Source organism: Chiloscyllium plagiosum, unplaced genomic scaffold, assembly GCF_037043375.1.
Source record: "Chiloscyllium plagiosum isolate Xiang-an unplaced genomic scaffold, Cpla_swu_hap1 HiC_scaffold_36, whole genome shotgun sequence".
Lineage (NCBI taxonomy): Eukaryota > Metazoa > Chordata > Chondrichthyes > Orectolobiformes > Hemiscylliidae > Chiloscyllium > Chiloscyllium plagiosum.
Window position 1 is genome coordinate 3911498 of NW_028270174.1, and position 25404 is coordinate 3936901.

General features: G+C 47.5%; 1 protein-coding gene across 5 annotated transcripts in view; it reads left to right on the forward strand.

The window, feature by feature from the left end:
- Positions 1-25404, forward strand: part of LOC122539530 (protransforming growth factor alpha-like) — a 55067-nt gene that overhangs the window by 23961 nt on the left and 5702 nt on the right. For 3 of the 5 annotated variants that reach the window (XM_087979888.1, XM_087979891.1, XM_087979887.1), the window contains 2 exons: positions 16048-16153; positions 19553-19699. In XM_087979888.1, coding sequence (XP_087836014.1) covers positions 16048-16153; positions 19553-19699 — 253 coding nt within the window. Of the gene's footprint in view, positions 1-16047; positions 16154-19552; positions 19705-25404 lie in introns of all 5 variants that reach the window. The other 2 variants (XM_087979890.1, XM_087979889.1) reach the window with 1 other exon arrangement.

Genomic DNA, 25404 nt, shown 5'->3' on the forward strand with positions numbered 1-25404 from the left:
CACAGCAAGTAGTTTGGGTCTGGAATGAACTGCCTGGTTGGGCCAGGTATGAAGAGGACATTGGACTTGGATTTGGATATGGATAGAAATAGTCTGCAGTTGTATTTGGATATTGACACTGGGTAGTGATGCTCATTTGATGAGTGAGTGCAGGCACAATGGGCTGAATGGCCTCCTTGTGTACTAGAATAATTCAGTGTTTTTGTGTGCTTTTGCATGGGGGCTCAGTGGTTAGCACTGCTGCCTCACAGCACCAGGCACCTGAGTTCAATTCCAGCCTCGGGTGACTGTCTGTGTGGAGTTTATACATTCTCCCCGTGTCTGCGGGGGTTTCCTCCGGGTGCTCTGGTTTTCTCCCACAATCCAAAGATGTGCAGGTCAGGTGGATTGGCCATGCTAAATTGCCCATAATGTTCAGGGGTGTGTATGTTAGGTGCATTAGTCAGGGGTATACATAAGGGAGGGGAATGGGTCTGGGTGGGTTACTCTTTTGGGGGTGGGCGTGGGGTTTGGTGTGGACTTGCTGGGCCTGTTTCCACACTGTACAGATTCTATATCTAAGTTAGGTCTGAGGAGAAGACAAAATCTACAACTTTCTTTCAGCTTAAACTTCAAAGTAACACAATTTATTAGACATTAATATGAACCAATGTACTCCTCTCAAGAAGGCGAGAACCATCTGCACTGCATGGCTATATCATCGTGATCTAGATCCACTGGCATTGTATAAATCGGAATTCTGAACTTAGGAACTGGCACAGTTAAGTTCATGAGTTAATGTTTAATGACACAAGTCCATGCTAATGTAATGGGAACCCTCCAGGCCTAGTTCTCACAAATATTTTTGCTGGATTCCATGCATTTTTGATGGAATGATACCTAACCTCCCCGTCCTGGTATATTTCCATTCCTACATATATGTTTGTTATCTGTTCATCTGGAGCTGCATTTCAGAGTTGACCTTCCATCACCCGGCCTCAAATTCACCTTTTGAAATTGAACAGTCAAACAGCTCCCTCCCCTTGAGTTCCCAGTTCAGAAATTGGTCAGGGTTTCTCCAGTGCATGGTAAAAACAAGGACTGCAGATGATGGAAACCAGAGTCTAGATTAGAGTGGTGCTGGAAAAGCACAGCAGGTCAGGCAGCATCCGAGGAGCAGGAAAATCGACGTTTCGGGCAAAAGCCCTTCATCAGAAATAGAGGTAGGGAGTCTCCAGGGTGGAGAGATAAATGAGAGGGGTTGGGGGTGGGAAGAAAGTAGCAAAGAGTACAATAGGTGAGTGGGGGTGAGGATTAAGGTGATAGGTCAGAGAGGAGAGGGTGGAGTTGATAGGTGGAAAGGAAGAAACGCAGGTAGGACAGGTCATGGGGACAGTGCTGAGCTGGAAGGTTGGAACTGGGGTGAGGTGGGGGAAGGGGAAATGAGGAAGCTGTTGAAGTCCACATTGATGCCCTGGGATTGAAGTGTTCCGAGGCGGAAGATGAGGCGTTCTTCCTCCAGGCGTCTGGTGGTGAGGGAGCAGCGAAGGTGCCCAGGACCTCCATGTCCTCGGCAGAGTGGGAGGGGGAGTTGAAATGTTGGGCCACGGGGCATTGTGGTTGATTGGTGCGGGTGTCCCGGAGATGTTCCCTAAAGCGCTCTGCTAGGAGGCGCCCAGTCTCCCCAATGTAGAGGAGACCGCATCGGGAGCAACAGATACAATAAATGATATTAGTGGATGTGCAGGTAAAACTTTGATGGATATGGAAGGCTCCTTTAGGGCCTTGGATGGAGGTGAGGGAGGAGGTGTGGGCGCAGGTTTTACAGTTCCTGCGGTGGCAGGGGAAAGTGCCAGGATGGGAGGGTGGGTTGTAGGGGGGCGTAGACCTGACGAGGTAGTCACGGAGGGAACGGTCTTTGTGGAAGGTGGAAAGGGATGGGGAGGGAAATATATCCCTGGTGGTGGGGTCTGTTTGGAGGTGGCGGAAATGTCGGCGGATGATTTGGTTTATGCGAAGGTTGGTAGGGTGGAAGGTGAGCAGCAGGGGCGTTCTGTCCTTGTTACGGTTGGAGGGGTGGGATCTGAGGGCAGAGGTACATTGGAGGGCACCTTTAACCACGTGGGAAGGGAAATTGCGGTCTCTAAAGAAGGAGGCCATCTGGTGCGTTCTGTGGTGGAACTGGTCCTCCTGGGAGCAGATACGGCGGAGGCGGAGGAATTGGGAATACGGGATGGCATTTTTGCAGGAGGTAGGGTCGGAAGAGGTGTAATCCATGTAGCTGTGGGAGTCGGTGGGTAAAAAATGTCAGTGTCAAGTCGGTCGTCATTAATGGAGATGGGAGAGGTCCAGGAAAGGGAGGGAGGTGCCCGAGATGGTCCAGGCAAATTTAAGGTAGGGTGGAATGTGTTGGTGAAGTTGATGAATTGCTCAACCTCCTCGCGCGAGCATGAGGTGGCGCCAATGCAGTCATCAATGTAGCGGAGGAAGAGGTGGGGAGTGGTGCCGGTGTAATTATAGAAGATGGACTGTTCTACGTAGCCAACAAAGAGACAAGCATAGCTGGGGCCCATACGTGTGCCCATGGCTACCCCTTTGGTCTGGAGGAAGTGGGAGGATTTGAAGGAGAAATTGTTAAGGGTGAGGACCAGTTCGGCCAAACGAATGAGAGTGTCGGTGGAAGGGTACTGTTGGGGACGTCGGGAGAGGAAAAAACGGAGGGCTTGGAGGCCCTGGTCATGGCAGATGGAGGTGTAGAGGGATTGGATATCCATGGTGAAGATGAGATGTTGGGGGCCGTGGAAATGGAAGTCTTGGAGGTGGTGGAGAACATGGGTGGTGTCTCGAACGTATGTGGGGAGTTCCTGGACTAGGGGGGGATAGGACAGTGTCGAGGTAGGTAGAGATGAGTTCAATGGGGCAGAAACATGCTGAGACAATGGGTCGGCCAGGTTGGTCAGGCTTGTGGATCTTGGGAAGGAGGTAGAACCGGGCAGTGTGGGGTTCCCGGACTATGAGGTTGGAAGCTGTGGGTGGGAGATCTCCTGAGGTTCTGTATGGTCTGGGAGATGATGGTTTGGTGATGGGGGTGTGGGGTCATAGTCAAGGGGGCATTTGGCTTCAGCGGTGTAGAGGTCAGTGCGCCAGACTACCACTGCGCCCCCTTTATCCGCCGGCTTGATGGTGAGGTTGGGATTGGAGCAGAGGGATTGGAGGGCTGCGTGTTGTGAGGGTGAGAGATTGGAGTGGGGGAGGGAGGTAGACAGGTTGAGGCGGTTAATGTCCTGGCGGCAGTGGGAAATGAAGAGGTCGAGGGCAGGTAATAGGCCAGCACGGGGTGTCCAGGTGGATGCAGTGTGTTGGAAGTGGGCAAAGGGGTCCTCGGAAGGTGGGCGGGAGTCCTGATTGTGAAAGTAAGCTGGGAGGCGGAGGCGACGGAAGAATTGTTCGACGTCACGGTGTGTATTAAATTCATTGATGCGTGGACGGAGGGGGATAAAGGTGAGTCCTTTGCTGAGGACGGATCGTTCGTCCTCAGTGAGGGGGCGGTCTGGAGGGATGGTGAAAACTCGGCAGGGCTGGGAGCTGGGATCTGGTGTGGGTGTAGAGCTGGGAGTGGGGGCGGAACCTGTAACTGGCGTGGGTGTGATGGTGGGGGGAATGGGTGTGGAGTCATGAGCAGGGTTAGTATTCCCCTCGGGGTTCTGGGGGCCAGGAATGGGATCAGTGGGGTCTGTGGGGGGCGTGTCAGCAGAATGCAGGTGAGTGCCGCTGGTGGGGGTGGAAGTGGTGGTGACAACGGCAGTAGGGGTGGCGGAAGTCACTGAGCATGTGGCATCAGCGATGATGTGAGGGCAGAAATGATGTCACGTGTGATGCATGAGGAATTGTGAGGGGCGGAAATGGTTGTGGGAGTGGCCATGATGGGGGCGGAAGTGACATCATCAATCAGCGTGGGGGTGGCAGCTGCATCAGCTGCATGGCTAATGGCCTATGTGTAGTTCCGAGGCCAGGGGAATCTTCTGGAATGTTTGAGGAGCGCTGGTTATGGAGGTGGGTGGATAAAAGTTTGTTGTACTTACAGTTTTTGATGTTTGAGATGGAATTGAAATACTGTTTGTTGAGAGTATGAATTCTCCTGAGGATGTAGTACAGAGTGGGTCCTTTGCAATTCTGAGAGAGTGTGGCCCTCAGCTGAGGCAGGGCTGACTGTAGAGAGGTTAGGTGCCGGCGCATTGCTGCAAGCGTGGAGCGGAGGATCTTGAAGGAGAACTGTTGCTGGTGTTTTTGAATCTGTCGTCTGTACTGTTTGTCCTGTTCGGGTCCAAACTCTGCTGGTTTAAAGGCGGTCCAGAGTCCGTGTGGGATGAGTTGGTTACGGAGGCAGGCACTGAGGAAGCAAATGTGGCTGTGGTAGTGAGTTTGTTTCATGACGTGGTTGAAGAGCTTCAGAGCAGAGGAAATGACCTGGGAGTTGCAGTGGGAGAGGGACTCCCTGAGATTCTTGTAGAGAGAGGAGGAAAACTTCTTCAAGGCAGGCATCCAGTCTACCACACATCGACCTTCACTGGTCAGTTTACACCTTAGATTCCTACATTGCATGCACTATATAACTGGTCTTTTTGGGAACCTCTTAAGTAGGGACTGAGCCATTTGTTCACTGTGCGTGTTGTGACATTGAAATGTGGCCCATCAAAGCTATTCTGTGGGATAATGGTGACCCTGATCAGATCGTCTCTCACTGAACATCCTGCAAATTCACAGATGGACCTGATGGTCCAAAAAAGTGTTGAGTCAGGGAAAACTGCCCTTCTCTTCCTGGAGATGGGAGGTGAGACCAGACCATGGCTTTATGGATGATCTGAGCAGCAGCACCTATAACCATGCAGCACTCTGTCAGTATGGCACTAGGAGGGTTGGCCTGGATTTACTGCCTGTGTCACTAATGTGAGACTGGAACTGATGACCTCCTGAGTCAGAGGAGAGTACCCTGCCCACTGCCATGTATGTTCAAACTGATTAGATTTTCATCAACTTGTCTGAGCACCAGATTTGGATGCTAAGTGCTTAGTTGAGATTTAATTCAACATGAACACAAGTTGAGAATGATATAGAGCCTTGGGCCATGAAGGATCATCACCATCTCTGTCCATTAGAGAGAGACAATCAGTTATGGAACATAGAACACAGAACTGTACAACACATGATGTTGTGCTGAACATGATGCCCAAATTAAACTAATCCCTCTGCCTGCCCTTGGTCCATATCCCACTCATTCCTTGCCTATTCATGTGCTTATCTATAACTCCCTTAAACACTCCGATTGTATCTGCCTCCACCACCACCCCTGGCAGCAGGTTCCAGATTCCTACCACTCTCGGGGTAAAATAAAAATTTGTCCCTCATGTCTCCTTTGAACTTTCTCCCTCTCACCTTAAATGCAAGCCCCCTAGTTTTAGATTAGTACACAGAAAGGGCTCACACAGTTGGCACCCACATCCTAACCACCAAGCCAATGGATGATCAGCTGATCAGAGAGACTGTCAACATTACTGATTAACAGTTGCAAACACTTCAGTGATTTGTCTTTTCATGTCTGTAATTAGTTTCACTGAACACAAAGCTGAATTTCTCTTGCTCTTTCATCCTCCCTTTTTCTTTTCTTTCTCTCTTTCTTTCTGTCTGTCCCTCTCCCTCCATTCTCTCTTACCCTCTCCTCATCTTAAGTCTGTGCCCTCTCGTTCTCGATCCCCTTGTTGACTGGGGTCAGGTTCTCCCTCTGTACTCCCTCCAGACTCCTTATGATTTGCAACCCTCCAATCAAATCTCCTCTCTCTACTCTTCTCTTCTCTTCTCTTCTCTTTTTATTTCTCTTCTCTCTTATCTTCCCTGCCCTTCTCTTCTCAAGGGCAAAGTCTCAGTTCCTCATCTGCCCATGTCACTGAAGACCCTCACACAGGAAGCATTTATGTGAATCTTTTCTGCACCCTCTCCGATGACTTCTCTCTCTTCCTAAAGAGTGACGCCCAGAACTGCAGCTGTTCTCCAACGGGCCCCTTGCTTCGTGCCCGTTGCTGCCTCCACACATGCCTTCAGGCAGTCCTGCAGCTCTGCGTAACACACGGTGTGAAAAAACTCACCTCAACTTCCTTTTTCTTGTCAAATACCTTAAATCTGAGGAAGAGTCAGAATGTACTCCCAACTTTAGCTCTGTTTCTGTCTCCACAGATGCTGCCGGACCTGCTGAGTTTCTCCAGTAAGTTTTGTTTTTGTTTCAGATTTACAGCATCTTGCAGTATTTTGCTTTGAAATCTTAAACCTATGTCCTCCAGTAACTGACCCATCTCCCGGTAGAAATAGACTCTCTCTACCTTGAATAATTGTGAACAAACCTATTAAATCTCCCCTGAGCATTCTGAGTGCTAGCAAGAACAATCCCAGCATCTCCAGATGTTCCCTGTACCATTCCAGTTAATCAGCACCACAACCTCTCAACAGCGTTGACGTTGTTTCCTGGTGGCAGGTGATGGTGAAATTGGCTACCATACCTCTGCTGTGGCAAAGCCTCTTGTTTGAAGAGGTTTGGTGTAACCTCCCTGCCTGTGTGCTTTTTCACTTGGAGTAAACCACACTTATTCTGTCAAGCTTTCAGTTCAGGGCAAACGGTCAGCATTAGATTGCAGAATGTTGTTTACAAGGTGGAAGTTGTAAGCTGATGCAAAGATTCAATCATAATAAATAACTTTACAATTTTATGACAGTCCATAAAACATTATTTATTCAAGAATAGTTACAGCATAGCACAGGCATTTCTGACAAAACAGTGCAGTCATCGATTTTCACCGATCGTAACTAAAAGCTACCCATATAGAGTCTCTGACAGTAAACGTGAATATTCTCCGACTTCTGTGGGGTACCACAAGGATCAGTAATCAGTCCCCAGATATTCACACTAGGAATAAATGACCTGGATGAGAGAGAACCAAATGCAACACTCCTGGTTTGTAAATGATACAAACAGGGTGGGATTATCAGGAGGAGTCAAGGTAATACAGGAAAGGTGGGCAGTGGACAACATGTGGCAGGTGCAGTATGACGTGGCTAAATGTGAACTGATAGACTCCAGTGTAAGTAACAGAGAGGCGGGTTATTATTTAAATGGTGACATAATAGGAAGTGTGGATGTGCAATGGGATCTGGGTATACTTGTACACCAGTCAATGAAGGTAGACAGGCAGGTGCAGCACGCAGTTAGGAAGGGGAATGATGTATCGATCTTCATGGCAAGAGGATGAGAGTTTGGAATTAGGGATGTCTTACTGCAGTCATACAGGGCCTTGGTGAGACCATTCCTGGAGAACTGTGTGAAGTTGTGGTCTCCCTACCTAAGGAAGATTACGGTTCACTAAGCAGGGATGGCAGGACTGTCCAGAGGAGAGATTGGTTTGGCTGGGCTGACAGTCACTAGAGTTTAGAAGGATATGAGAGGACCTGATTGAACATATGAAGTTAGAACAAGGCTGGACAGACTAGATGCAGGGAGGATGTTTCCCTGGTTGGGGAGTCTAGAACCAGGGATACAGGGTAGACCATTTTGGACCGAGATGAGGAACGATTTTTTTTCATGCGCAGTGTAGTGAACCAAAGGAGGCTGCAGAGGCCAGACCATTGAATATATTCAAGAAAAAGACAGAGAGATTCGATATTTTTAAGGTATGGAGAGAAGTGGAAACAGGACTGAATTGGGTGATCGTACTAAATGGAAGAACAGGCTTGAAGGGCGGAATTCCTGATGAAGGGCTCCTGCCTGAAATGTTGATTCTCCTGCTCCTCGGATGCTGCCTGACCTGCACCACTCTAATCTTGACTCTAATCTCCAGCATCTGCAGTACCCACTTCTGCCTGGATAAAAGATGAGTCTACCATAAGTTTAATGGGTACTTGTGCCCTACATTGAGAGATGGGGACGGAAAATCAGCCACAGTTCTCGGTTACTATTCAAAGATCTCTGCTGGGTTACAACACACTATATAGAGAGTACACGTTGCTGCTACTGAGCATTAGTGATGGAGGGAGTGGATGGGCCAATCAAGTGGGCTGTTTTGTCCTTGATAGTGTCGAGCTAGTGGAGTGTTGCTGGAGCTGTACCCATCCAGGCAGCTGGGGAGTTGTGATCACACAATGTAGCAGTATGCTTGTCATCATAAGTTGAAATGAATTGTGGTGAATAAGCTGTGAAATCAGTGATTGGGGGCTGCCTATGATATGGTATCTCTAGCCTTTCTCTTTTTTGGAAAGGAACTTTAACAGAGGTTGAGTCTGGGAATAGTTTGCTGCAGGATTTACTGTTCTTATCCATCCAAACTTCCAAATCTTTAAATCTTCTCCCTCCCCATATTCTGGAAGACAGCACAATCCAATTCCAGGAATTTGACTGTTGAGCTCCGTTATCATTGAATTGTGAAAAGGGATGAAAGCCTTTGGTTTCTGTGAGGTCACTGTGGTAATGCAGGAATCCCAGCAGCTAACGTGAGTACGGAAACATTCCCACAAACCCAAAGAGGTGATGACCCAATAATCTGTGTTAGTGAGGAACCAGTGTATTGTGTAAAAATATTTATGAACATTGACACCCTGTTATTATGGAGAGCAAGATTACACCAACATCTCTCTTTCAAAAAAAAATTAATTATTATATTGCTTGGCTAGGTCCATTTATTGCCCTGTCCCTAGTTGCCCCTTGAGAAGGTGGGGGTGAGCTGCCTTCTTGAACTGCTGCAGTCCATGTGCTGTGGGTAGACCCACAATGCCCTTAGGGAGGGAATTCCAGGATTTTGACCCAGTGACAGTGAAGGGACGGCCAATATATTTCCAATCAGGATGGTGAGGGGCTCAGAGCGGAACTTGTAGGGGGTTGTGTTCCCATGTATTTTGTCCTTCTAGATGGAAGTGGTCGTGGGTTTGGAAGGTGCTGTCTGAGGAGCCTTGGTTTGTTGCTATGGCACATCACGTAGATGGCACACAGTATAGCCACTGTGTTTTGGTGGTAGAGGGAGTAGATGTTTGTGTCTGTGGGGACAATCAAGTGGGCTGAGCCACACCCAACCAGGTAAGTGGGGCATATTCCATCACTATCCTCACTTTTACTTGTAGATGGTGGGCTGGCTTTGGGCAGTCAGCAGGGTGAGCTACTCACCACAGGTTCCTAGCCTCCTCTAGCTCCAGCATTTACACAGCTATCCCCAGATTCAGATCAATAGTAGTTCCCAGGATGTTTTTTTTTCTTTCATTATCAGCGGTCTGAACCAGTGCACACTTCGTGTGATGGGGAAATAGTTTTGTTAATATCATGTGAATTTCTAAAAAAAACCGACCTATCCTCAGTGAAAGAAACAAACTGCTGGAGAAACTCAGCAAGTCTGACAGCATCTGTGGAGAGAGAGAGAGAGAGAAACAGAGTTAACGTTTCGGGCCCACTGACCCTTCTTTTTTTAGATTACTTACTGTGTGGAAACAGGCCCTTCGGCCCAACAAGTCCACACCGCCCCGCCGAAGCGCAACCCACCCATACCCCTACATTTACCCCTTACCTAACGCTACGGGCAATTTAGCATGGCCAATTCACCTGACCACCGTGCCACTGTGCCGTTCCATCTTGACTGAGGCTGAACCGAACCATATTTGCATTTGAACTGGAAGAATTCACTTCCATTTACTGACTGTGAAGGAATTCACAAGCTGCTACAGAGATTTAAAATATTTTGGGTGTAGCACCAAACAACGCAGCTGGATTTGTTCTTCTGGAAGTTGTTGAGGATTGCGGGTTTTGCCATGGCTTTGTGTAAAAGCTAATTATTTTGTTTTGGCTGTTATTACTGGACATTGTTCAAGCAAACAAATGTGGTGACATTAAGAAGTTATTGTGGGTGTGGCTGAAACTAGATTAACTTGTCAACTGAGAAAGAAAGAGTCAGCAGTGTGTGTGGGACCCCTCCTATTGTCAATTGGTAAGCATGCCAGCTATGTGACAAAGAGGAATTTACCCGGCCTACTCTTCACAAAGTATCCTTTAGCGATGGAACAGGTTACATAGCACAGGTCATGTGCAAGTTTGATCAATTTCATCCTTTAATCTAATTTTTGATAAAATTTCAATTTGCACATGAGAGAGAGAGTCTGTGAACACAAATGAAATGACTACTCAGTAAAAGGGACTGAATGGGTCTGTGGTGGATAATAGATTAAGAGTTTAATAATCAATTTGCTGAAACTCGCTCTGTTTTGACTGGCTCGGATTGCCGGTCTTTCAGTGCGAGCTGTTGTCCTTGCTCACTTTTTTTTATTTCAAAAATATACTTGATTCATAAATACTTTGATGGTCTGTACAACTGGACATGCCATACATATGTAAGCATTCCATATGTTTGCATACCGAAAACAGAGTAATCATTCCTATTTACAGGTCTGTACGATTACATTTTTAGCTGAGGCGTCAGCGAAGCCCAAATGACTGCGCAGGCCCCCTGTTCTTCTTTAGGCAGGCAGATGTTACACGGTGGTCTTTCCCCACTGTGCCTTGGCGGCAGCTGCCCCAAGCTTCAGCGCGTCCCTCAACACGTAGTCCTGGACCATGGAATGTGCCAGTCTGCAACACTCAGTCGGGGTCAACTCCTTCAGCTGGAAGATCAACAGATTTCAGACCACCCAGAGAGCGTCCTTCACCGAGTTGATGATCCTCCAGGTACAGTTGATGTTCGTCTCGGTGTGCGTCCCGGGGAACAGGCCGTAGAGCACGGAGTCCCATGTCACAGCACTGCTCGGGATGAACCTCGACAAACACCACTGCATTCCTCTCCAGACTTCCTCTGCATAGGCACATTCCAGAAGGATGTGTGTGACAGTCTCGTTCCCCCCCGCAGCCGCTTCGAGGGCAGCGTGCGGTGCGGCTGAGAGTCCGGGCGTGCATAAAGGATCTCACAGGCAGAGCCCTTCTCACCACCAGGCAAGCCATGTCTTGGTGCTTGTTGGAAAGTTCTGGCGATGAGGCATTCTGCCAAATGGCTTTGACAGTCTGCTCAGGGAACCGCTCGATAGGATCCGCCCTCTCCTTTTCCCAAGGACACTACGTGCTGACCACTTCCTGATGGACTTGTGGTCAAAGGTGTTTTTCTTCATGAATTTCTCCACGAAGGACAGGTGATATGGAACGGTCCAACTACTCAGAGCGTTCCGCGGCAGTGAGGCCAGGCCCATCCTTCGCAACACCGGGGACAGGTAGAACCTCAGTACGTAGTGACACTTGGTGTTTGCGTACCGGGGATCCACGCACAGCTTGATGCAGCCACACACAAAGGTGGCCATCAGGGTGAGGGTGGCATTGGGTGTGTTTTTTCCCCCGTTGCCCAGATCTTTGTCCAGCGAGTCCCTTCGGACCCGGTCCATCTTTGACCTCCATGTAAACTGGAAGATGGCCCGGGTGACTGCAGCGGCACAGGTTCTGGGAATAGGCCAGACCTGTGCCACGTATAACAGCAATGACAGTGCCTCACACCTGATGACCAGGTTTTTTCCCGCGATGGAGAGCGACCGTAGCTTCCATCTGCCCAGTTTCTGCCTCACTTTGCTGATACGCTCCTCCCAAGACTTGGCGCACGCCCCAGCCCCCCGAACCAAATACCCAGCACCTTCAGGTGGTCGGTCCTGATGGTGAAGGGGATAGAGGATTGGTCGGCCCAGTTCCCGAAGAGCATGGCCTCGCTCTTGCCTCGGTTTACCTTAGCCCCCGAGGCCCATTCGAACTGGTCACAAATGCACATGAGTCTGCGCACGGACAGCGGATCCGAGCAGAAAACGGCGACGTCATCCATGTACAGGGAGGCCTTAACCTGCAGGCCCCTGCTGCCAGGAATAGTCACCCCTCTCAGGCTCGCATCCTTCCTGATGGACTCGGCAAATGGCTCTATGCAGCACACAAACAAGGCAGGAGAGAGAGGGCAGCCCTGCCTGACTCCAGATCTGACTGGGAAGCTATCTGATTCCCACCCATTGATTGAGACTGCACTGACAATGTTGGTGTAGAGCAGTCTGATCCAATTGCAGATTCCCTCCCCAAAGCCCATTTTGGAGAGAACATCTCTCATATACCTGTGTGATATCCTGTCAAAGGCTTTCTCCTGGTCCAGGCTGATCAGGCAGGTGTCCAACCCTCTGTCCTGCACGTAGGCGATCGTATCCCTGAGGAGCGCGAGACTCTCAGCGATCTTCCTGCCCGGCACAGCACAGGTTTGGTCAGGGTGAATCACCGACCCTAGAGCAGACCTGACCCGGTTGGCGATTACCTTTGACAGAATTTTGTAATCTGCATTCAACAGTGAGATTGGTCTCCAATTTTTGAGTTCCTCCCTCTCCCCCTTCCGCTTGTAGATGAGGGTGATGATGCCTTTCCTCAGGGATTCACTCATGGTACCTGCCCGAAGCATACTGACATACACCTCCAGCAGGTCCTGGCCAATCAAGTCCCACAGAGCGGAATAGAGCTCGACCGGTAAGCCGTCGCTTCCGGGAGTTTTATTCTTTTTGAAGGACTCGAGGGCCTTTGTCAGCTCGTCCAGAGATAGCGGCTGGTCCAGCCTCTCCCGTGTTCTGTCGTCTAAGACCTCCGTGATAGAGGACAGGAACGACTGGGAGGCCGCGCTGTCGGTCGGCTTCGCGTCATACAGACTGGCATAGATGGGTTTGCTGATCCTCATGATGTCAGCCTGAGATGACGTTACCGAGCCATCTTCTTCCTTCAGGCTGCTGAGCACGGAGCTCTCTTTGTGCACCTTCTGGAAGAAGAAACGTGAGCACGTCTCGTCCTGCTCCACCGAGCGGACCCTGGACCGGAAGATTATCTTGGAGGCCTCCGAGGCAAAGAGCGAGGCTTGCTGGCCCTTCACCTCCTTGAGGTCCTCCGTGACATCCACCCCCATCGTCTGCAGCAGGAGCAGGTTCTGCATACTTTCCTGGAGCTGGGACCGTTTTCCCCGCCTCTCTCTCGCCTCCTGAACACCTTTGAGGATGAAGAACCTCTTGATGTTCCCCTTTACTGTTTCCCACCAGTCCGCTGGGGACTCAAAGAGGGGCTTCACGGTTCTCCAACCTGCGTAGTTCCTCTTGAGCTCCTCAATGTTTCCCGGGGTCAACAGCTTTGTGTTCAGCTTCCACGTTCCCTTACCAGCCTGCTCGTCCTGTAGGTGACAGTCAGCCAGCAGGAGGCAGTGGTCAGAGAAGAACACCGGCTTGACGTCGGTGGATCTGACCAAGAGCGTTCGGGACACAAACAGGTAATCTATTCTTGAGCGGATAGAATCTGAAGAAGTTCCCAAAGCCTGGAGCATCCTCCACCGAGGCACAATGAGGAAAGGACACAGTCTAGTGCCTTTCAACCACTGTACAGTGAGGAGCTGGAAACGGTGAATGCTGAGCTCCCAGCCCGATCGGAGTGAGCACTGTGTATACTAACAGGAGGCAGGTACCCCTGTGCAACTTGCACTTTGTATAATATTCACATCAAAAGATCTTGGAATGTGGTTTTACAAATATTGTGAATAAATAATAAGAAAATTCATATAAACAGAAACTCAGAGCAGCAGTAGGCCATTCAGCCCTTCGAGCATACTGCACCATTCAGTATGGTCCTGACTGATCATCCATCTCAGTCCCCTGTTCCTGCCTTCTCCCCCATACCCTTAATCCCTTTTCACCCTAAGAACTGTATCAAACTCCTTCTCAAGACATTCAATGTTTTGGCCTTAACCACTTTCAGTGACCGAGAATCCCACAGGCTCCCCACTCCCTGGGTGAAGACGTTTCTTTCATCTCATTTCCAAACGTCCTACCCTGTACCCTTAGATTGTGACTCCTGGCTCTGCACTCCCTGGTCTTCACGAACACCCTTCCTGTGTTAACCCTGTCTAGTCCTGTTACAATTTTATAGGTTTCTGTAAGATCCTCTCCCCCACATTCTCCTCAACTCCAGTCAATATAGTCCGAACTGATCTAGTCTCTCTTCATACATCAGTCCTGCCATCCCAGGAATCCCTCTGGGAAACCTTCACTGCACTCCCTCCATCACTAGAACACCCTTCCTCAGATAAGGAGACCCAAACGGCACACAATACTCCAGGGGTGGTCTCACCAAGGTCCCATAAAAACAGAAAAGCAGCCAAACACAGCACCAACATCCCTGATCCACACAATAATAATTCCAGTGTTAGCAGCAATTTTGTACAATCACTGACCATCACTTCTTGACATCTAGGCACCAAAAGTTAGGAACAAAGGGACAAGAGGTGGACATGCATCCCTCCCAGGCTGTTCTATCACTCGTTAAGACTGTGGTTGATCTGAGTTCTAACTCTGATGCCTCTCTTTGTTTCATATCCCTCAATGCCTTTGGCTAACAAATACCTCTGATTTAAAATGAGCCAAAAACCTAACATCAGCCTCCTTTTTTGGAAGAGAGGAACAAATCTCCCCCCATCCTTGTCTGTTGACCAGAGTTAAAAATCACATGACACCAGGTTATCGTCCATCCGGTTTATTTGGAAGTACAAGCCTTCAGGGCACTGCTCCTTTGTCAGCAAGTTACTGGGTCAGATCATAGGGCACAGAATTTATAGTAAGAGATCAAAGGGTCGTACAACTGATGCATTGGACTGAACAAACCGAGATTGCTGTCAAGTCTTTAATCACTTACAATGGGGATGAAGGTTTCGATTGATTAATATATAAATACCAGAATTTCTTTCAAGTCACAGTCCTGAGATAACTTCAAGTTGACCTGTGTTGAACTGTTTTCTAATGTAGCTCAGTTGGCTAGATAGCTGGTTTGTAGTGTCATGTGATACCAATAATGTGAGTTCAATTCTCACACCGGCTGGAATTCCCATTGAGGGCTCTCCTACTCAATCCCTCCCCTCACCCGAGGCATGGCATGGTGCCCCTCAGGTTAAACCACTATCTGGCACCTCTCTCTAATGGATACAATGGTCCAGTAGGATTATGGCAACTTTACCTTTTAGTCTCACTCCTGAAAGGGACTGGCTTAAATTGTTAGATGATGCCCTTGGGGGAAGATAGACATGCAACTCATTGGAATAAAATTCATATTCAGCAAAATTTAAACTTCTAGCATTGAAGAGTAATTGTGAGATTAATAAAAAGAGCCGATTAAAGTCAGCTTTTTAGCCTTTTTTTTGCTGTTGAAATTTCCAGTACACTTCCCAGTTCCTTGGAGTGCAGGTGCATAGCTCTTTGAAATTGGAGTCCCAGGTAGACAGGGTAATGAAGGAGGTGTTTTGTATGCTTGCTTTCATTGGTCAGTGCATTGAGTTTGTAATTGGGAGGTTGGTGTTGAGGTTGTACAGTGCATTGGTTAGGCCACTTTTGGAATACTGCATGCAGTTCTGGTCTCCCTGCTATAGGAAGGATGTTGTGAAATTTGAATGAGTTCAGAAAAGATTTACAAGGATGTTGGAGGATTTGAGCTATAGGGAAAGGCTGAATAGGATGGGGCTGTTTTCCCCGGAACACCAGAGGCTAAGGGGTGACCTTATAGAGGTTTACAAAATTATGGGGGGCATGAATAGGGTAAATAGACAAAGTCTTTTCCCTGGGGTTGGGGAGTCCAGAACCAGAGGGCATAAGTTTAGGGTGAGAGGGGAAAGATTTAAAAAAGACCTAAGGGGTAACTTTTCACACACAGGGTGGTGCGTGTATGGAATGAGCTGCCAGAGGAAGTGGTGGAGGCTGGTACAATTGCAACATTTAAGAGGCATTTGGATGGGTATATGAATAGGAAGGGTTTGGAGGGATATGGGCCAAGTGCTGGCAGGTGGGACTTGATTGGGTTGGGATATCTGGTCGGTATGGACGGGTTGGACCAAAGGGTCTGTTTCCATGCTGGAGAGCTCTATGGCTCGAGTCAAAGTTCAAGTTAATCAGGATGATCTCTTTGTGAGCTTGAATTAATCTTTATAAAATTAATCCAAATGTATTTCTTTTACTGTTCATCCTCTCTTACAGAAATTCCCCAGACAGGACACTTCACTAAATGTCCAAAGGAGTTGATGAGTTACTGTATTGAAGGAGAATGTCGGTTTATGCAGTCTGAAAATAAACCATCGTGTGTGTAAGTGACTGAGCAAAATGTTTTCAGTTCTTTCCTGCAGTCCTTTATTGATTTATAGTTTAGTTTCTAATTGTTCCTTGGAATTTCCAGGTAACTTTTATTCTCACAATGAGTATAAAAACTAAGAATTTGCATTTATATAGTGACTTTCACAATCTCAGGGCCTTCCAAACTGCTTTCCAGCCAATGAGGTACCTTTTGAAGTGCAGACACTCCCTCAATACTTGTTTCAATTGAAGGAGACTGGATGAAACAGTCAAGCCTTTGGACAATGTTTAGAATGAAGGAGATGATGGTATCATGGCTATGTCACTGGATGAGAAAATCCAGAGGCCTAGGTTAATGCATGGGTTCAAATCCCAACATGGTAACTGGTAGAATTCAAATTCAATTAGTTAATCTCAATGAGTCCAATCACAAAAGGGTGTTATAAAAACCTGCAAGGTTCAAAAATACCCTTCAGGGAAGCAAATCTGCTGTCCTTATCTGGTCTACATGTGACTCTAGTCCCACACTATGTAATGGCCAAGAAACACACAGAGTTAGCAATGGGGGACCAAAGCCTTGCCAGCAGGACAGATACAGGACATCTCTGCAGGCGTTCCTCAGGGTAGTGTCCTAGACCCAACCATCTTCAGCTGCTTCATCAATGACGTTCCCTCCATCATAAGGTCAGAAATGGGAATGTTCACCGGTGATTGCACAATTTCCAGCACCATTCACAATTCCTCAGATACTGATGCAGTTCATGTCTAAATGCAATAAGATCTGGACAATATCCAGGCTTGGGCTGACAAATAGCAAGTAACATTTTTTAAATTTGTTCTGGCTAGGACCAGCAGTTATTCCCATCCCCAATTGCCCAGAAGGCAGTTGAGAGTCGACCACATTGCTCTGGGTCTGGAGTCACGTAGGCCAGACCAGGTAAGGATGGAGGTTTCCTTCCCTAAATGACACTAGTGAACCAGATGGGCTTTTACCAAGATGTGTAGGTTGGGTGCATTAGTCAGGGGTAAATGTAGAGTAATGGAGAATGGGTTTGGGTGGGACACTGTTCGGAGGGTCAGTCTGGGCGTGTTGGGCCAAAGGGCCTGTTTCCACACTATAGGGATTCTGTAATAATTTCATGGTCATCATTACACTCTTAATTCCAGATTTAATTTTTGAATTCAAATTCCTCCAGCTGCTGTGGCAGGATTTGAACCTGGATGCCCAGAATATTTCCTTGGTTTCTGGATTAACTGTCCAGCGATAATGCCACTAGGCTATTACCTTCCTATTTGTGCTACGCACATGCCACATAATAACCATTTCCAACAAGAGAGAAGCCAACCATCTCCCATTGACATTTAAGACTTTACCATCACGGAATCCCCCATTATCCACCTCCAGGGGTTTACTATTGACCAGAAACTGAAGTGGATTTGCCATATAAATACAATGGCTACGAAACCAAGTCAAAGATTGGGAGCCCTGCACTGAGTAACTCACCACCTGACACCCCAATGCCTGTCCACATCTACAAGGCACAAGTCAGGAGGATGATGGAATACTCTCTCTCTGGATTGGTTGGTACCTCATCCATCACTTCCAAACTCACTCCCTCCACCACTGGTAGCAGCAGTGTGTACCATCACTGAATCCCCCAATGTCAACATCCTGGGGTTACTATTCATCAGAAACTCAACTGGACATGACACATAAATATGGTGGGCACAAGCACTTAATAGCAGCTGTATATATAATCGACAAGAAGCATCCTTCAACATTATCTTCCAAATCTGTGCTAACTTCCATCTACAAGGACAGGGGCAGCAGATACATGGGAACACCACCCCCTGCAAGTTCCCCTCCAAGCCACCCACCATCCTGACTTGGAAATGTATCACTGTTCCTTCAGTTTCACTGGGTCAAAATCCTGGAATTCCCTCCCTAAGGGCATTGTGGGATGTCCCTACACTACAAGGAATTGCAGAAGTTTAAGAAGCTCACCACCACTTCTCCAGGATAACTAGGGATGGGCAGTTAATTCTGGGCTAGCCTTGTTACCACACATCTGCTGCCCTTGTCCTTCTAGGTAGTAGAGGTTGTAGGTTTGGAAGGTGCTGTCTGAATTTCTGGTGAATCTCTGCACTGCATCTTGAAGTTAATACGTACTGCTGCTACTGAGCACTGGTGGTGAGGAGAATGAATGTTGAATGTAGTTCCATTTAAGTGGGCTGCTTAGTTTTGGATAGTGTTGAGCTTCTTGAGTGATGTTGGTGCTGCTCTCATCTGGACAAGTGCAGAGACTATTCGTTCACACTCCTTTCTTATGCCTTGTAAATGATGGAGATAGAGTCATAGAGATGTACAGCACGGAAACAGACCCTTCGGTCCATCAATGTCGACCAGATATCCCAACCCAATCTCGTCCCATCTGTCAGCACCGGACCCATAGCCCTCCAAACCCTTCCTATTCATATACCCATCCAGATGCCCTCTTAAATGCTGCAATTGTACCAGCCTCCACCACTTCCTCTGGCAGCTCACTCCATACACATACCACCCTCTCCGTGAAGAAGTTACCCCTTAGGTCTCTCTTATATCTTTCCCCTCTCACCCTAAACTTATGCCCTCTAATTCTGGACTCCCCCACCCCAGGGAAAAATACCTTGTCTATTTATCCTACCCATGCCCCTCATGATTTTGTAAAATTATAAGGTCACCTCTGATGCTCCAGGGAAAACAGCCCCAGCCTATGCAACTTCTCCCTATAGATCAGATCCTCCAACCCTGACGACATCCTTGTCATTATTTTCTGAACCCTTTCAAGTTTCACAACATCCTTCCAATAGGAAGGAGAACAGAATTATTTCATGCTTTTCCTCTGAGTACAAGAGACAAAATACTGGAGGTACATAGTAAGTTAGTGGGAAAATGTGACCAGAGTTTTTAGATAGATGATGGATAGATTTCCTACAGTGTGGAAACAGGCCCTTTGGCCCAACAAGTCCACACCGACCCTCCGAATAGTAACCCACCCAGTCCCATTTCCCTATGACTAATGCAACTAACACTTTTGGGCAATTTAGCATGGCCAATCCACCTGACCTGCACATCTTTGGACTGTAGAAGGAAACCGGAGCACCCAGAGGAAACCCACGCAGACACGGGGAGAATGTGCAAACTCCACACAGTCAATCGCCTGAGGCGGGAATTGAACCCGGGTCTCAGGCGCTGTGAGGCAGCAGTGCTAACCACTGAGCTGCCCCTAAATTGCGGAATTCTCAGCTCCAGTTAGTGTTCTATTGAAATCTCCAGATTATATATTTCTTCAACTCTATGACCACCAACCTATTAAAATGTTTAATAACCATCTGGTTGTTTATTTTAACCATTTACTCTTGTTTTCAACAGGTGTAAATTTGGCTATGTTGGCTCCCGATGTGAATTTCTGGATGTATTCTATCGAACCGGAAAACGGGATCAGTTCATCGTCGTGGGGCTGGTTCTGGCCATTCTGCTGCTCACGATTGCAATAATAGTCATCTGTTTTTGTGTGCAGTTAGGTATACTTTAATCCATCTCTTGTTGAATCTTGAGGAATTGCCTAACAGTTGTTCATGTATAAAAAGACATGTGTATTGTAGATGAGTACATCATGGAGGGGAGGCTATTTGACCCACTGTCCCCCGGTAAGCCTCTTTGGAATTGCAATGATGAGAACGTAAATATGACAAAAGGCTCAGAATAAAGGGGTACTAATTTCAGACTGAGGTAAGGAATATCTTCTCTTAGAGGTTTGTGAGTCTTTGGGATACCTTGCTGCAGAGAGTTGGGGGAGGGGGATAGAGTCCTTGTGTTCTTTTTTAAAGGTGACATTGATCAGTCGGGGAATTTATGGGAAAGTGGACAGGAGGGTTGGATCGGCCATGATCCTATTGAATGGTGGAGTAGGCTTAAGGGGCCGAATGGCCTGCTCCAGTTCCTATTTCTTATGCTTTTATAGGAGCAGAATTGGGCCGTATGGAACTTGCACCTTAACACAATCATGGCTAATCTCCAACATCCATTCCTGTAGCCCCTGATTCTTCCAAGTCCAAGTCTCTGTTGATGTCTGTCTAGGGCCTACTTGATGCCTGAGTTTCAGTGACCCTCTGGAGCAGAGAATTCCAAAGATTCACAGCTGCCACGAGTGCAGAAATTGCTCCTTGTCTCTAATCAGCTGGCGCCATTTCTGAAATCATACTCAGCGGGGCCAGGAGCTCGTCTAAGCACTGGCCCTGTCAGACCCTCTCAGAATCTTTTGTTTCAATGGTCACCTCTCGTTCTTCCTAACTGTTGTGACTGTAACGAGGTCAGCCAGGGTGGACCTCATAGAATCTGAGTTCCCTGATTGGGGCTGTGAATCTGATTCAATCGGGGAGCCCTGGCTGACAGATAAAACAGGATTGTCAGGGGTTCTGTTCACTCTGAGAGCTGGCTCCGAGGAAGATGGGTGAGTGTCAAGGACTCTCCGTGTGTAAATAAAGGGTGATTCGGTGATGAGATACCGGCCTCTGTGGAGTTATCTTAGAAATGACAGAGAATTTAGGCCCTTCTGACTCGATAGCGCCCTCATCTTGATAATCAATCCAGAGTCTCTGCTGCTGCTCCTTCTCCATTGTCCAGGAAACCTTTCCCATCCAAGTATTTATCAAATTCCCTTTTGAAAGTTCTGGAATTCCCATTATCTGGGAATGTTGAAAGATCATAATAATCATTAACAGAGTTGGCTAGTTATGTAAAGGTGATTTTCTAAAGCCCTACAGCTTAAAGAACCTAATGTGAAGGAAATAAGTGAGGACTGTTTGATATTTCGAAACCTGACTTTGTTTTGTGGGGATGAGCAGTAAGATGTGTTTTATCAGCTTAAGATCCAGTATTACAGGATATTATTGTGAACTCTAAGATAGTTGAGTTTAGAAGACTGAGAGGGGAACTGGTTGAGACATATAAGATTATTAAAGGATTGGACACTCTGGCGGCAGGAAACATGTTTCCGCTGATGGGTGAGTGCCGAACCAGAAGACACAGCTTAAAGATACGGGGTAGACCATTTAGGACAGAGATGAGGAGAAACTTCTTCACCCAGAGAGTGGTGGCTGTGTGGAATGGTCTGCCCCAGAGGGCAGTGGAGGCCCAGTCCCTAGATTCATTTAAGAAAGAGTTGGATAGAGCTCTCAAAGATAGTGGAATCAAGGGTTATGGAGATAAGGCAGGAAGAGGATACTGATTAGGAATAATCAGCCATGATCATATTGAATGGCGGTGCAGGCTCGAAGGGCTGAATGGCCTACTCCTGCACCTATTGTCTATTGTCTAATAAGAGGATCTTGAATTGGAAAAACCTAATTTGAATTAGATTCCAGTCACTCACTGGGAGGAACTTGTAGCACTGCAGGGGCAGAGGAAAGAAGTGGGAAGGATTGGACAAGTCCTGAAAGAGCTAGCACAGGCAGAGTGGGCCAAGTGATCTCCACTTTTGCTGTATGTTTCTAGTTATGGCTCTGCCGAGCTGTTTTATTCAGTAACTGAATTTGGGCAGTACCTCTGTAGGGGAGGCAGTGAGTAAATGAATGTTCAAATCCTGTACCCTACTTGTTACTAATTCATCCTTATGAAAGTGCTTTGCTATTGCTCAAGCATTCCAAGTTCAGGTAACAGGGAAGGTAAATGGAATATTGGTCTTTATCTCAAGGTAATGGGGTATTAAAGTATGGAGGTTTTGCTAAAACTACATGCAGCATTAGTCAGACCACAGCTGACATACTGGGACAGGAGACAGGAAGGAAGGAAGTGAGGACTGCAGATGCTGGAGATGAGAGTCGAAGAATATGATACTGGAAAAGCACAGCCAGTCAGGCAGCTTCCAAGGAGCAGGAGAGTCGATGTTTTGAGCATAAGCTCTTCATTGTGATTCTTCGAAATGTCAATTCTCCTGCTCCTCAGATACTGTCTGACCGGCTGTGCTTTTCTAGCACCATGCTCTGAGATCGGAGACAGTCCAGAGAGGGTTCACTTTGCTGGTCCTGGGGATGGAGGGTCTGTCCTATGAGGAGAGGTTGAGTAGATTGGGCCTGTACCCGGAGTTTAGAAGAATGAGTGGTGACCTTGTTGAAACATACAGGATCCTTAGGGGACTTGACAGGGGAGATGAGGAGAGACTGTTTCCCTTTTGGGGGGAATGTCTGGGACCAGATCATCTCAGAGTAAGGGGTCACCCAGTTAAGACAGAGATGAAGAGGAATTTCATCACTGAGGTGGATGAATCTGTGGAATTCTTTACCGTAGAGGGCTGTTGGGGCTGGGTCATTCAGTATATTCAAGGCTGAGAGAGACAGATTTCTAATCAGGAAGGAAAACGAGATTTTTATGGGAAAATGCAAGAAAGTGGAATTGAGGATTATCAGATCAGCCAAGACCCCGTTGAATGGCAGAGCAGACTTGATGGACTGAATGGCCTATTTCTGTTCCTATGTTATTAGCATTCTCGCTGACCTGTGTGTGATCAAGGAGAGTGCTGTTCTGTGTTTCTGAGTGTAACTTTTGTTTGAAATATTGTTTAGAACATAGAAAAGTACGGCACAGAACAGACCCTTCAGCCCACGATGTTGTGCCGAGGATTATTCCTAATCTAAAATAAAATAACCTAACCTACACACACCCCAATCACTGCTATCCATGTCCATGTTTAGCAGTTGGTTAAATGTCCCTAATGACTCTGCTTCCACCACCACCACTGGCAACACATTCCCTGCACTCACAACTCTATGCGTAAAGAACCTACCTCTGACGTCCCCTCTATACCTTTCTCCTAATATCTTCAAACTATGACTCCTTGTGGCAGTCAATCCTACCCTGGGGAAAAGTCTCTGTCTAGGGACTCTATTCATGTCTCTCATTATTAGATTAGATTACATTACAGTGTGGAAACAGGCCCTTCGGCTCAACAAGTCCACACCGACCCGCCGAAGCGAAACCCACCCCATACCCCTACATTTACCCCTTACCTAACACTACGGGCAATTTAGCATGGCCAATTCACCTGACCCTGCACATCTTTTGGACTGTGGGAGGAAACCGGAGCACCCGGAGGAAACCCACGCAGACACGGGGAGAACGTGCAAACTCCACACAGTCAGTCGCCTGAGGCGGGAATTGAACCCGGGTCTCAGGCGCTGTGAGGCAGCAGTGCTAACCACTGTGCCACCGTGCCGCCCATGATCTTGTATGCCTCGATTAGGTCTCCTCTCTTCCTCCTTCTCTCCAGAGAGAAAAGTCCGAGCTTATTCAACCTTTCTTCATAAGGCAAGCCCTCCAGTCCAGGCAGCATCCTGGTAAACCTTCTTTGCACCCTCTTTGTATCTTTCCTATAGTCGGGTGATCAGAACTGGACATAATATTCCAAGTGTGGTCTCACCAGGGACTTGTAGAGCTGTAGCAACACCTCGCAGCTCTTAAACTCAATCCCCCTTTTAATGAAAGCCAAAACACCATATGCTTTCTTAACAACCCTATCCACTTGGGTGGCAAATTAGAGGGATCTATGTACTTGAACACCAAGATCCCTCTGTTCCTCCACACTGCCAAAATGCATCACTTCTCATTTATCCAGGTTGAACTCCATCTGCCATTTCTCAGCCCAGCTCTGCATCCTGTCTATGTCGCGCTGCAGCCTGCAATAGCCCTCGATTCTATCAACGGCACCTCCAACCTTTGTGTCATCTGCAAATTTACTAACGCACCCCTCAACCTCCTCATCCATGTTATTTATAAAAACTACAAAGAGCAGAGGCCCAAGAACAGAGCCCTGCGGGACCCCACTCACCACTGACCTCCAGGCAGAATACTTTCTATCTACAACCACTCTCTGCCTTCTGCCAACCAATTCTGAATCCAGATAGCCAAATATCCCTGTATCCCATACCTTCTGACATTATGAATGAGCCTACCATGGGGAACCTTATCAAATGCCTTGCTGAAGTTCATACACACCACATCCACTGCTCGACCGTTGTTAACCTGTCTTGTCACCTCCTCAAAGAACTCAATAAGATTTGTGAGACATGACCTGCCCCTCACAAAGCCATGCTGACTGCCTTTAGTCACACTGTGCTTTTCCAAATAGTCGTTAATCCTATCCCTCAGAATTCTTTCCAAAACCTTGCTGACCACAGATATAAGGCTGACTGGTCTGTAATTGCCAGGGATTTCTCTATTACCCTTTTTGAAAAGAGGAACAATAATTTGCCTCCCTTCAATCCTCTGGTATGAACCCTGTGGAGAGTGAGGAAGCAAAGATCTTCGCCAGCGGCTTAGTAACCTCCTTTCTCGCTTCCTAGAGCAGCCTGGGATAAATCTGATCTGTCCCTGGGACTTATCGATCTTAATACTTACCAAAATTTCCAGCACATCAACTTCATCAATCTTGATCTGGTCAAGCCTGTTTCCCAGCATTAAGGTCCCTTCCTTAATGAAAACCGAAACAAAAAACTCATTTAGGGCTTCCCCTATCTGCTCAGACTCCACGCACAAGTTCCCTCCGCTATCCCTGACCGGCCCTACTTCCTCCCTGATCATTCTCTTATTCCTCACGTATGAGTAAAACGCCTTTGGGTTCTCCCTAATCCATCTTGCCAAGCCTTTATTGTGCCCCTTCCTGGCTCTCCTCAGTCCATTTCTGAGCTCCTTTCTAGTAAGCCTGTAATCCTCTAGAGCTGCACTAGATCCTTGCTTCCTCCACCTTACGTAAGCTGCCTTCTTCCTTTTGATGAGAAGCTCCTCTGTTCTCGTCATCCAAGGCTCCTTAATCTTGCCCCTTTTTACCTGTCTCAGAGGAACAAATTTATGCATTACTCACAACAACTGCTCCTTAAGCAGTTTCCACAATGTCTGTTGTGCCCTTTCTGTGGAACAATTGCTCCCAATCTGTACTTCCCAACTCTTGTCTGATAGTATCATAATTCCCTTTTCCCCAGTTAAATATCTTCCCTTGGTAACTGCTCCTTTCCCTCTCCAAGGCTATGGTAAATGTGAGGCAGTTGTGGTCACGGTCACCAAAGTGTTCTCCCACCGTGAGATCTGACACCTGTCCTGGCTTATTGCTGAGCACCAAATCTAAAATGGCCTCACCCCTCGTCGTTCTGTCTACGTACGGAGTAAGGAAATCCTCCTGAACACATCTGACAAAAACGGCTCCATCCAAACTGTCTGCACTTAGGAGGTTC